The 13,774-nt window shown below is 37.5% G+C and overlaps 2 protein-coding genes across 2 annotated transcripts; one reads left to right on the plus strand and one right to left on the minus strand.

Moving 5' to 3' along the window:
- The first annotated feature begins 641 nt into the window (after nt 1–641).
- On the plus strand, nt 642–1,713 carry LOC131329653 (uncharacterized). The gene has a single exon (XM_058362920.1). It carries the CDS (start codon nt 722–724, stop codon nt 1,442–1,444), a length of 723 nt encoding a protein of 240 aa, XP_058218903.1. The 5' UTR covers nt 642–721; the 3' UTR covers nt 1,445–1,713.
- Nucleotides 1,714–3,500: 1,787 nt separating this feature from the next.
- LOC131329655 (heavy metal-associated isoprenylated plant protein 32) lies at nt 3,501–5,933 on the minus strand. Its single transcript, XM_058362922.1, has 3 exons — nt 5,067–5,933; nt 4,734–4,809; nt 3,501–4,006 (listed from the first exon to the last, which is right to left on the minus strand). The coding sequence occupies exons 1-3, from the start codon at nt 5,085–5,087 to the stop codon at nt 3,573–3,575; spliced, it is 531 nt and encodes a 176-aa protein (XP_058218905.1). The 5' UTR covers nt 5,088–5,933; the 3' UTR covers nt 3,501–3,572.
- Between the last annotated feature and the right edge of the window lie 7,841 nt (nt 5,934–13,774).

Below are 13,774 nucleotides of genomic sequence, written 5' to 3' on the forward strand. Positions count from 1 at the left end.
GCCAAATTGAAGCATTCATAAATTTTTTTTTTATCATATTGAGAAGAATCTACACTATCTTAATCTCAATTCTAACAAAATTATCATCTTTATTACTCATAGTAATTGAACTCAATCATAAGTGCACCTACAATCAAAAGTGTTAGGGTTCAAGGCACTCCGTTCACGAAAATGTCCGAAAAAGAAAATGAACGATCCAGATTCAGAGTCTCAGATACTTTCATGAATCGAGTGTCCTGGACCGTACCAGGCCTCAACTACAATACCATTGAACCAACTTAATAATTTTTCTCTTTAATTTGTGGTCCCTAAATCCTTTTCTTTTCTTTTTTTGGTACAGAGGTCCCGAAATCATTTAACCAAAAAGCAGTCAAAATCTAAAATTGGTGAACATGAAGATCACTCCTTCGTACCTACAAATTAAAGTAGTTAAATGCAGAATACCCCTCCACGTGGCAACCATTAAACCCAACTCCCAAATCTCTAGGGAAATTTGCCTCCCCTAAGAAACCACAAAAAGATATACTTTTTGGCCTCACTCTCTAACCTAACCCAGGGTATTATAGTCAAGTTTCCCACTTTTATTCTCCTATAAATATGAAGAGAACCTTCGTTTTTTCCCCACAGAACAACCTCCATACTCTTCATATATAACTTCTGAGTTCTCTACACACAAACACAGAGAGAGAGAGAGAGAGAGAGAGAGAGAGAGAGAGAGAGAATGGATCAAACTCTGAATCAGTTTCTTACATCCCAATTTGTTAAGAAGGTCACAAAGTTAGTGCTGCTAGCAGTTTCTTTGTTTTCCTTCTTTTTCTCCTCCTACTCAACATTATGGCACTCTTTCTTCATCAATTCTTTTGGCTTGTTACACTTCTCTACATTCTCTTTCAAGCTGCTAAGCCATGCCATGGACAAGAACTGCATCTTCTTAATTTGTAATGGAATCCTAGTGTTCCTTGCTAAGTCATCAGGCTTCTTCATCCGATTCTCACCCGAAAATGAGCTCAAAGACCCGTTACTCAACGAGACTGGAGACAGAAAGGGTTTTCGCTCATCGGGGGAGATGACAGGCTCGTTGCTTGAGAGAGAAGCATCAGTTGAAGAACAAGAACAAGAAGAACAACAAGATTCCTTGGAAGAAGCTGAAGCTTCAAACTTTACTGCAGAAGAAAAAGAGCAAGGGGAACAAAATGTAGCGGAGCAAAAAAGAGAGGAACAAAATGTACTTTTGATCACAACAGCCGAGGAAGAAGAAGAAGAAGGTGCAGTGCAAATTATAGAACAAGAAGAAGAGAATAAGTTAGGGGCTATTGGGTTTGGAATTGAAGAAGGAGGAGGGAATGGGTTGGTAATAAGTACAGAAGAGTTAAACAAGAAATGTGATGAATTCATAAGAAGGATGCATGAAGAAATCAGGATAGGAGCTCAAATTCAGTCATGATTGATGACTTGAGTAATTTTTGAAAGACATGTAAAATTGGTCTAGTTTGCATGACGTTTGTAACATGGTCCTTTCTTCTTCAACTAATGCCACCTTTCGAGTAATTAAAGTAATTATTAAGTAGTCTGGAGCATCGTCACGTGATTTTCTGGACCATTTTAGAACCACATATTATGTAGGATTCATAAAGTTAGTTAGAGCCCACGAGAATGTGCGATTGTAGAGTAGTCCGGAGCACCACGTGGTAGTACTGCTCCCAAACTACTGAATAATTTCACCTCTCTATGGAATTCTCTATGTAGATTGTCTTTATTTAGAAATGCTATATTGTGTATTTTAAATCTCTTTTTGTCATGTTTTCTCCTAAAAAACTCAGAGGATAAAAAATAAGAGTAGTACGGTACATGACACTCAGTCTATGAAACCATTCAAATTCACAACTGGACCATTTATTTTCTTTCATGGACGGTTTCATGGAACGGGTGTCACTAACATTTTTTTGGGTAAAAAAACAACTTAGTTTCAAGATTTCCCGTATCTTGTACACAAAGTATAAATGATCCTTTTGTTGAAAAAGATTGATATGTATGTATAGCCATCTTCTGAAATTGAATACTCCATAATACATGCAGGTGGCCTGAGATCATGGTACCTCTTTCGACTTACTTAGTGGTTATGATATAGAGACCTCGATCTCCTTTTCATCCTACTTATGTGGATCGATCGATAATCGATTTACAACATTGCAAAGCAAGTTCTCTCCAAATGGGTGTCGGATTATCGCATAATAACTAGCTATCGCAATTGGATGTTGCGTTCTTGAATTTCTTAGAATTATTATCCGCAAACTCAAAACAGTCGCCCAAATATTAGTCGTAACAGTTGTGAACCAGACAAATTAAAAATCAGATACAAAGCAATATGTATCAGGAATCAGACGATATGCATGAGTCAATTTTTATCACTGGTACAAATTAAAGATCGAGAACACCCTATATATGGTTAAGATTGGTGGGCATAATTAAAGATATGGACCGCACTTAATTAGACACTCCTAAACATAGAACCTTGCTTTGCAACGACACTATCAACGCGCGTGCGGGAATGATCGAGAACACGCTAGAGGTAAGATTGGTGGGCATAATGAAAGATAGAGACAGTACCGATCGAGACAGTACTAAACTAAACGTACATTTTGAAATCACAAAACTGGATGCAAGTTGAGGGCTTGGACGGTGATCCTTTAAGACATGTACAGTACTTGGGTCAATACTGTTTCCAGTACCCTCCATTGAGGGAATTAACCAGGTCCTCATATAGCTATACCAGATCTGGGATATATACTACATAGATATATCAATTAAATGAGGCCTAACTTTTAATGAGCGCGCAATTGATACCAGATTCTTGAAAGTACTACTAGTGTGATGGATATATATGATCATTAACCTGCAGCAAAAAATGGTAGTCATAATTGCAAGAAAAATGAAAATCAGCCTTCACATTGTTTAGAATATATAATTAATCTGGTCCGAAAAGCTCTTCAAATACAAAAACCGTCAGTCAAGACCGATCGGTTGCGAGAGCCGAAACCCAGATCTGGTTCCCCAGATATGGAATGGGCATTTATGGTGCAAACAATGATTCTCTTCACCCACCTTCTTGAGCGGACTTATGGTCTGACACCGGAGCTAATTTAACGCGGTTTTTCTCGTTTTGTTTGTACTTTGCTTCGTTTTATATGTTGTTTTTAGGCCTATGGGCCACCCAATTTATGTCAGATTTTTACCAATATAAGTTACGTCTACGATTTCTCGGAAAAAAATTCAACAGATACGAATTGAAGTTTCAAAGTTTTCAACAAACACTAGTGACTACTCATTCAAATTCAAAAACTCAAAATATATTCCCAGAAATTTCCGTAAACACACTGAATTGTCCATCATCCCAAAACCTACTCCAAAAAGGAATTTCCCCAAAACCTCGAAATCTACACACAACTAAGGGTATGTTCCACTAACTAAATGTATTACGAGAGAATAACTTGTCTAAAAGCGGAACATAAGTACTCAAAAAATAAAAATCTTAGCAGAACAGAGCCTAATTAACTTAAATTAACATATCAGGATTAATGGTAATGAGCACCACTTGGGGGCAGATAACCGTAGTTTGAACTATAGTCGTAGGAGGGTCGGTAATCGTAGTACTGATCAGTCACTTGGGGCCATCCCTGAGGCTGAGGCCAGTAGTTTTGCGGTGCTTCCCTGTACATTCCTTCAGCTGGGGGCATTAGTTCCCTGCCTCCGTAGTAAGATTGGTTCGTTGGCCCATAGGCGCCAGTGTGTGAGCCGTAACCGTAACCGGGACCGTAATATCCGTCGTCGACGTTGTTGTAATAACCTGATCCTGCGTAGTGATTTGGTGCTGGACGTTTGAAGTTCACCCACTTGAGCTCTGCGTGTTTCCCAGTGTTGGTTATTGCCTTCAGAAGTATGTTGGGATCCACCTCCCCTGAAATCGATGCTAATCCTTCTTCTGCATCTAAGGTGACAGAGTATACCCCTGCAGAAACAAAAACTTCCAGTGTTACTTTACTACGTATTTCTCTCCTTAAAAAAAAGGTATGGGTACCGATTGGTGGATACCAATTGTGTACCGAGCTTCCGTGTCATGGTTTGAAATATTAGTGATACGTAACGGTATCGACCGTATGCATCGGTATGAGTAGGTACCGAGTACCCTTATGGCCGATATTGCGGTGTGAAGGAAAATCACATATGTACTGGAGATACGTAACGGTATCGGTCAATATGTATCGGTATGGGTGGGTACCAAGTACCCTTAACGGCGCAAAGGAAAATTGCATATGTATCGGTGATACGAAACAGCGATACATAACGGGGTAACGGACCCTTATGACTGATACAGATCATTACAGACAAAATACAGGCCGTTATGATATTGGTAATTTTTTCTAATGATGTGCGGAATTTTAAATAAGTCACATCTCCAGTAACCGATACCGTTATGGCAGTCGATATTGAATTTCAAACCATGTCCCACACATCTCAAGTCTCATACCAGTACTCTGAGACGTTCATTGTGTGTTCAACATAAGTATATGATTTCTTAATTTACCCTATGAAAAATCAATTTATTCGTATATCGACAAATTCTTGATCGATTCGTACAATTTTTTGTTGAATTCATAAGTACATGATTTTTTGATTGTGGCATATCCATTGACATAAAAAAGAACTCGAAATAATGAAAGGGGGGAATTATTTACCGGAGATGGATTTCAGCACTTGAAGGAGGTGCATCCTGCACGATTCACAGTGGATATTTACTTTTAGAACACATCCCTGCAGCATAGAAATCAAAGCAAATTAATTTCACTGTTTATCAAAACGAATTAAGCAACTGAACGAACATGAACGCGAGGAGGTGGTCGAGTGGGAGCACGACAATTTGCAATTACCAAACTCTACGAAGCGCTGAAGATTTGTTGGATCGTTAACTTTAGAATCTTGAGATTAGTCGAGTTCGTACGTGTAAAATAGTCCATGGAGCCATATATATATATAAAAAAACAAAAACAGATTGTACATGTGTTTCTAACCATGTCTGCAGAGGACGCCATTGAAGATGGTGTACTTCCGATTGACCGCAATCGAGTAATTATAGATCTGCAACTTTTCTACGGTGATGGTCCGATGCAAATTTATGCAAAAATTCTACGGGCACAGAACGAAGAGTACGAATTCAGTTGCAAATGTGTTCGGAATGGTTCGATTCGATGTGTGTCCTTAGCCTTAGCGTTGAAAGGGAAAATTCTGTGCTTATAGAGATTTCGAGGGTTCAGTCGTTTCAAAATGGAAACCAAATCGATTTATTGATACAAAACCTCCGGATTACCATACCAGGAGAGTCCATTTTTAATTGGAGTAACATTTTTGGAAGCAATTTGTTCCAAAATCCTAGAGCAAATTTAATAAATCTTCACTGCCAAAGCAGGAAATAGATCGTTATTTGGTTTCAGAAAAGTAATTAGTAGTCACCATGGTAGTCTTAAGAGCATATCTAAGTAAAATTTTGTACCGTAATAAAAGATTAGGTATAGGAGTACTAAGATCGAGCATCTCCAACCCATTCATTGACACTATATTTTAAGGAGCAATATTGAAAAAAAAAAAGATTTTAAAGAGGAATGAATTAATAAAATTTGAGGAGTGGGTTGGAGTCACAATTTTAAAACTACAAAAATGAGTCATCAAAATGCCACATAGGTCACGAAAAGATACACTCCTATATATACACACACGGTAAAAAAAAAATTAGATGAGTGGGTTGGACATGCTCTAATTATTTGACCAATTGAATAGGTGTTAAAACAAGTCAACTCCAGCAGAATCTTCAAATTATTTTCCTTATTTACCCATTTATGAATTTATTAGCTACTTTATTTCTTGCAAATTTAGAATGGTAAGCTGCCAAGTGAAAGAGTCATTTCTCTCTTGAAGTTCTCGATAATTAATGTGCACAAAATCTAGTAATAACCTAATAGAACTCTACTTATGAGTCTGGTACTAGTGCGCTTGGTTTGAAACGTGATTAATTTTACAAATAGAATTAACAACTTAGATATATGCTAGGTGATTCCATCTTAAACAAGCTTTCATCGAGCCGACAATCATAAAAGTCTATCTCAATGGAATTTCGTTTTCAAATTTATTACTCCAGTAGCTAATTCAAATTTGATTTGAAAGCATAACGAGCTTCGAGTTATCAATAGTGTAAAAACTACACTAATAACTTGACCGCGGACCTCATTGGCCTTCATTTCCTAGGCCGAAACTAGCCCAACGACTAATCGAATTGAGCAGGGCTAAATGAATCCAGGCTGGCCGGCGGGCTTGTGTTGCTGTCACATGATGCGGCGAAAGGTCGACGATCAAAGCCTGTAACCGAACTCTTCCGCACCGTAGGGAAAATCAAATCAGACCCCATGTCGACGAATGGGGCCCACTATCCGCTTACAACAACAGCTAGATTCCTAAAATAATGGAGGAGAAAACGAAATTTTCCGAGAGGATTTCCCCAGCTCTGTAAAACTACCCTGCTTCCACTGGTACTCTCTCTCGGTTCCTAAGGTTTGGATCAACGAAGCGGACATATTGGACCCGAAAATGAAGGTCAAGATCAAGATCAACCACGGAGTCGCCATCTGTCATGTGGATACGTTATCGTGGAGCACAAGTCATGGAGCTTTTATGACTTTGGTTTCGGATCCGGATAAAACTGAGGTGTATCATTGGATCCTTAAGAATGACATGACCTAGGTCCTGGGCTAATTGAGCCAGTAGTTGGTAGTAATACTCTTGAAAGGTGTTAGGATCTTCTATTCGGATCAATGAATAACTGCTTGGTTATTTACATTGAGAGTTATTTCAAAATATGAAATTCTGTCAAAGAAAATTGTAATATACTCCTTCGTTTCAAAAAGTTAGTTTTTTTTTTTTTTGATCCACTTCCAAAAAGTTAGTTCACTACGTGCAATATATGTGCAATTTTTTGATAGAAAATCACTACGTGCAATGTACGTGCAATTTTCGGATAGAAAACAAAGTACTTTCATGCATAATTTTTCAAATTTCTACGCACCACAACGAATTTAAATTGGCACAAAAAATTCAAAAACTTGTAAATATAATTACTTGTGTTTTGATCAATTGCATGTCTTTTCGTAATGAACTAACTTTTTATAGCATAAAAAGTACACTTTCGAGTTTGCGGCGGCTCCGGCGGCACCCACCTATGTTCAAAGATTGAAACAGATAATTAAATGCCTAAAATGATTTGTAAGTCAGATATAAACAACTTAAAACATGAGTAACAGACTAGAGACGCTTTTGAGTTTGCGGTTGCTCCGGCGACTGTTTAAGTAAGAATGAGAGAAGTCATGTTCTGCGTTCGCCTATTTAAGTGAGACTGTGAGAGAGAAGGGAAATTAAGGGTAATAAGAGAGAAGGGATGAGGCTGCGTTTTATAATACCCAGGAGTAGGGCTGTTAGTCGAGACCGAAAAATTGATCGAAATCGGAAAAATCGGACTAGACCGAATTTTTCAAACCGGTCGAATAATTTCGATTTGGTTCCGATTTATAAATTTTTATAAATCGGAAAAATAATTTCGATCCGGTTTATGTATTTTAAAGACCGGTCGAAACCGGACCGGCTATATGTATAATATATACATATATAAATAAAAACATAGGGGATGAGAATCAAACTCTAAAAGGCTAAAAGGATCTCCCCTCTCTTTACCACTAGGCTACCCATCCTTTTGTTATATATTGGTCTAATAAATATATTTATTATATAAAATCAATCAATCAATATACTCATTCGTTCCAAAAAGTTAGTGATAAGTATAAAATAACCTCCCAAGGTCAACCCAAACCAGGATGCCTAGCTCAACACGAAGGGCCATGTAGGGGTCCTAGTGACATGGAGCTTAGTTTGAAGAACTGAGCTCAATGGACCAACCCAAGGGCAAAGGTCAGCTCAAACCAAAGAGCTCACGAGCACAGCCCAAAGGGCTCGAGCTAGAGTCCCAAGAACATGAAATCTAGCCTATAATAGCTAGCCTCTATTAAACCAGTCCAAGGATGGAGGCTAGCTCACGAGCACGGCTCATAGAAAGATACCGAGCTCAGCTCACCAGGTGAGCTCGGCAAATATGACAAACTTGCAGCCAGAGACTTATAAAACACTCCACAGCAAAAGTTCATACAGTCTATGGGACCCATAGAACAATCAGAACCTTATCTCATCAGAAGAGATTAGGCCGTGAGTCTTAGAGGATAACCACAAAGATTCATCCACCATGGAGAACTCCTAAAACTGATAAGGACCAAAGAAGTCCAAGGTAAGGAGGACACTACATCCTATTTCCGTCAAGTACGGATAAGCCTAAGAGGTCCCAGCACCGTAAGGACTCTTAACCTTGATAACAATCGCAGAGTCCAAAGGTGAAGGGACTCCTCAAGCCTGATAAGCGTCAAAGGAGTCCTAAGATGAGGAGGACACTCCGACACGTATCTATTCTCGCCATTAACGGATGAGACTTAAGAGTCCCGATCCCAAGGGATTCCTCTCAAAGATGCCTATATAAAGATCACACCTCTATATCACAAAGGTACGCAATGCAAATACTACAGAACTCATACTCAGTCCATACTCTCTTTTAAAAGCAGATCAACTGACTTAGGCATCGGAGGGGTGATGGCGACAGCCATGCCGGTGCCTATAGCTTTTCTGTTCTGTATTACAGGTCGTAAACCGAGCCCACCGAAAGCTGTTTCATCCACTGGAGGATCAGATGGACAGTTGAGGAACCCCTCCTCCGGAGGTGACTAAAAACCGCTTCATCAGTTAGTTTTTTTTTTTTTTTTTTATCCACTTCCAAAAAGTTAGTTCACTATGTGCAATATACGTGCAATTTTTGGATAGAAAATCACTACGTGCAATGTACGTGCAATTTTCGGATAGAAAACAAAGTACTTTCATGCATAATTTTTCAAATTTCTACGCACCAAAACGAATTTAATTTGACATAAAAAATTCAAAAACTTGTAAATATAATTACTTGTGTTTTGATTAATTGCATGTCTTTTCGTAACGAACTAACTTTTTATAACGTAAAAAGTACACTTTCGAGTTTGCGGCGGCTCTGGCAGCGCCCACTTATGTTCAAAGATTGAAACAGATAATTAAATGCCTAAAATGATTTGTAAGTCAAATATAAACAACTTAAAATATGAGTGACGGACTAGAGACGCTTTTGAGTTTGCGGCTGCTCTGGTGGCTGTTTAAGTGAAAATGAGAGAATTAGAGAATGAGAGAAGTCATGTTCTGCGTTCGCCTGTTTAAGTGAGACTGTGAGAGAGAAGGGAAATTAAGGGTAGTGAGAGAGAAGGGATGAGGCTTCGTTTTATAATACCCGGGAGTAGGGCTGTTAACCGAGACCGAAAAATTGATCGAAATCGAAAAAATCGGACTAGACCGAATTTTTCAAACCGGTCGAACAATTTCGATCCGGTTCCGGTTTATAAATTTTTATAAATCGAAAAAATAATTTCGATTCGGTTTATGTATTTTAAAGACCGGTTGAAACCGGACCCGGTTATATGTATAATATATACATATATAAATAAAAGCATAGGGGATGAGAATCGAACCCTAAAACGCTAAAAGGTCTTTATTTACCACTTGGCTACACATCCTTTTGTTATATATTGGTCTAATAAATATATTTATTATATAAAATCAATCAATCAATATACTCCTTCGTTCCAAAAAGTTAGTTTTTTTTTTTTTTTTGATCTGCTTCCAAAAAGTTAGTTCACTACGTGCAATATATGTGCAATTTTTGGATAGAAAATCACTACGTGCAATGTACGTGCAATTTTCGGATAGAAAACAAAGTACTTTCATGCATAATTTTTCAAATTTCTACGCACCATAACGAATTTAATTTGGCATAAAAAATTCAAAAACTTGTAAATATAATTACTTGTGTTTTGATCAATTGCATGTCTTTTCGTAATGAACTAACTTTTTATAACATAAACTGTACACTTTCGAGTTTGCAGCGGCTCCGGTGGCACCCACCTATGTTCAAAGATTGAAACAGATAATTAAATGCCTAAAATGATTTGTAAGTCAGATATAAACAACTTAAAACATGAGTGACGGACTAGAGACGCTTTTGAGTTTGCGGCTGCTCCGGCGGCTGTTTAAGTGAGAATGAGAGAAGTCATGTTCTGCGTTCGCTTGTTTAAGTGAGACTGTGAGAGAGAAGGGAAATTAAGGGTAGTGAGAGAGAAGGGATGAGGCTGCATTTTATAATACCCGGGAGTATGGCTGTTAGCCGAGACCGAAAAATTGATCGAAATCGGAAAAATCGGACTAGACCGAATTTTTCAAACCGGTTGAATAATTTCGATCCGGTTCCGGTTTATAAATTTCGAAAAAATAATTTCGATCCAGTTATATAAATAAAAGCATAGGGAATGAGAATTGAACCGTAAAAGACTAGAAAAATCTCCCCTTTCTTTACCACTAGGCTACCCATGCTTTTGTTATATATTGGTCTAATAAATATATTTATTATATAAAATCAATCATATATATATATATATATATATATATATATAAAACTGTTTTTATGGGTTTAATTATATTTTTATGGATTTTTTTTTATGTATTGGGTTCAAAATTAATCCTTTTTTGTTGGGCCCAAAAAAAGGGGTTGAATTATTGGTTTTTGGTTGATATTTTTGTGGGTTGAATTGTGGATTTTTTGATGCGTTGGGCCCAAAATATGACCAATGAATGAAAACTAGATAAACCGGACCGAAATCGGTTGAGCCGGTCGAAACCGGACTATATTATCTCAACAGGTTCCGATTTCTAAAAATTTCAAACCGGATAACCGGTTTCAACCGAAAAATACGCCAAAACCAGTCGAAACCAGACCGGTTTCACCCCTACCCAGGAGAGAGAAGGGAAATAGTAGTGAGAGAGAGTAGAATCTTAAATCTAGACCGTTGAGAGAGTAGTAGTGAGAATAGAATCAGGAAATTGGTGTCCTTCTCAAAGGCGGCTCTATATGGTGACCAAGGTGGTCACTTGAACACCCCAAAAAGAAGTTTTTGTTAAGCACATATGTATTATTATTAGTTTAATTTTAGTTTATCCCTTTCATGAACACCCAAATACAAAATTATTTGAACACCTAACCCAAAAATATTTATAAACACCCAGCCCACAAACTAGCCAACAAATCAATCCAATGACTACAATCTGTGCAATCGATGAGAGATAAATGAATGAATAATTGCTTGGTTACTTACATCGAGAGTTGTATTTGACCATTGATAATGAGGGTATTATGCAACGGTTTCAAAATAAGAAATTGCGTCAAGAAAAATTGAAGTATACTCCTTCATTCCAAAAAGTTAGTCCAATACGTGCAATATACGTGCAGTATACGTGCAGTATACGTGTAATATAAGTCCAGTACGTGCAATATACGTGCAATATATGTGCATTATACGTGCAATATACGTGCAATATACGTGCAATATATGTGCAATATACGTGCAATATACTTGCAATTTTTTGATAGAAGACAAAGTACTTCCATGCATAATTTTTCAAATTGTAACACACAAATTAAAACGAATTTAATTTGGCATGAAAATTTTAAAAACTTGTAAAAACGCAATTACTTTGTGTCTTGATCCATTGCATGTCTTTCGATGGACTAACTTTTTGTAACAAAGAGAGTATACTTCTCAGTATTTGATTGGCATTATAGATAAATTTTATTTATATACAGTTGTGATTTTTAGATGTAGTAAAGATTTTGAACACCCGTTTTAGTTTTTCTGGAGCTGCCACTGGTCCTTCTCTCTCTCTCCTGCGCATGAACCACTGGCTATGGGGAGGAAAGAGTGGTTCCTCGCAGTTTCTCTCCATTACCAGAATCAGCTAAAGTCTCACTAATGCGGATCAAAAAAAAACAAGAAGCTAAAGTCTCACTAATTACTTGTAGAAAACAGACAAAATCGATTTCAATTATGAGGACCGGGTTACGTACGTGATAATATCATGGACCAAACGACGAAATAGTAAGTGTGAACAAATAGACATGGGGTATGGACAGTGGCGGATTCAGGAATTTGACATAGCGAGGGTACTAATTTTCTTTTTAACGCGGTAATATGTGAGTTACAATTAAACACATTCACACTAAAATAATTTTTAACATTCGTGATAATATAATAATTTAAAAGTATATAAGCATTTTAATAACAAGCTACTTGAGCAAATTTGCACACCTCGACTATATGTGTTAAAACAAGCTACCAGGGTTCGGCCCGTTCGGGCAGATCGTTGGAGATCTGGATCTTCCAGTAGCGGTCTACTGACACTTTCGAGTTTGAGGTGGAACCCACCTACGTTGAAAGATTGAAATCCTAAAATGAATTGTAAGATAAATTGTCAGATAAAAACAATTTAAAACATGAACACTTACATTGGTAAAGGAGAGATAGAAGAACAAGGAGTAGAGAATGAGAGAAGTCATGTTCTGCATTCTCCTATCTAAGGCCCTGTTCCAGAACACATTTTTAAAAAATAAGTACTTATTTCACATTTTCAAATTCAAAAATAATGTAAATAAAAAATAATTTTTCAATTTTTTTTGCACCGTATTAAAGATCTCAATGAGATCTATCAAACAAGATTCATATTGATGCGAAAATAATTTGCGTAAACACATTATTTTTGAGCTTGAAATTATTTTTTTAAAAAATAAGGACTTATTTTCCTTTCCGAAACGGAGCCTAAGTGAGACTGTGAGAGAGAAAGGAAATTAGGATATGGAGAGAAGAGGAATGTTACTGCATTTTATAATACGCAGGAGAGAGAAGGGAAATGGTAGAGAGAGAGAGAGGGAGGGAGTAAAGAGTGGTCCCTTAAAATTCACATGTTTATCATCTATTTTCCTATAATTAACTCTGCAAGTACAAGTTTCGGGACCAAAAATGTACAAATACAATATGCGAGTTCATATTAAGTACTACACAAATAATTTGAGACGTTGAAGAGTGGGGGAAACCTTAGTTGTGATAGAAGTTTTAGTGGGAAAAAAAACAAAAAACTTCGAAGTGCGGGGAATCGAACTGTTTTAGTGGATATTGAAAAAAAAAACTAAAAAAAAAACTTCAGAGTGCGGGGATTTGAACTCACACCATTTTGTCCTTAAAGGATGTTGCTTACCATTGCACCCAACTTCAACTTATTGCACATTTTAGCATATATATACAAACACACATAAAATCGGGAAATTTTAAATAAAAAAAAAAGGCGTAGGAGCACGTGACCGCACGTGCCTTATCGTGGGCCTGGCCCTGGATATAGTCCGTATGGACGGTGACAGCTAGCTGTAGTGGGTTCGAAAACACTACAGTTACAGACCGAGAGGGTCGGTGACCGGCCACCGACCCTGTGTGGGGTCCACTCCGGTCCCCACACTAATGATCCGAGCCGCTCAATAATTTAAAAAAAAAAAACCCGAGTGGGGCTACGTGAGAAATAAGCTCAATCCGATGTGTGTATGTGCTCAATCCGAGCTGTTCCAAAATCAGATGATCTGAGCCGTTCAAAAATGAAAGTTTGGAACGAGCACGTACACACATCGGATTGAGCTTATTTCTCATATAGCCCACGCGGTTTTTTTAAAAAAAATTATTGAGCG

Source organism: Rhododendron vialii, chromosome 6a (genome assembly GCF_030253575.1).
Source record: "Rhododendron vialii isolate Sample 1 chromosome 6a, ASM3025357v1".
Taxonomy (NCBI): Eukaryota; Viridiplantae; Streptophyta; class Magnoliopsida; order Ericales; family Ericaceae; genus Rhododendron; species Rhododendron vialii.

Bases quoted from the DNA above. Each gene is read 5' to 3' on its own strand.
- LOC131329653 (XM_058362920.1), top strand. From the start codon at position 722: ATGGATCAAACTCTGAATCAGTTTCTTACATCCCAATTTGTTAAGAAG.
- LOC131329655 (XM_058362922.1), bottom strand. From the start codon at position 5,087: ATGGCGTCCTCTGCAGACATG. The intron at 4,810-5,066 runs GTTAGAAACACA...TCTATGCTGCAG, and splicing joins TGGCGTCCTCTGCAGACATG to GGATGTGTTCTAAAAGTAAA. The intron at 4,007-4,733 runs GTAAATAATTCC...TTGTTTCTGCAG, and splicing joins AGTGCTGAAATCCATCTCCG to GGGTATACTCTGTCACCTTA.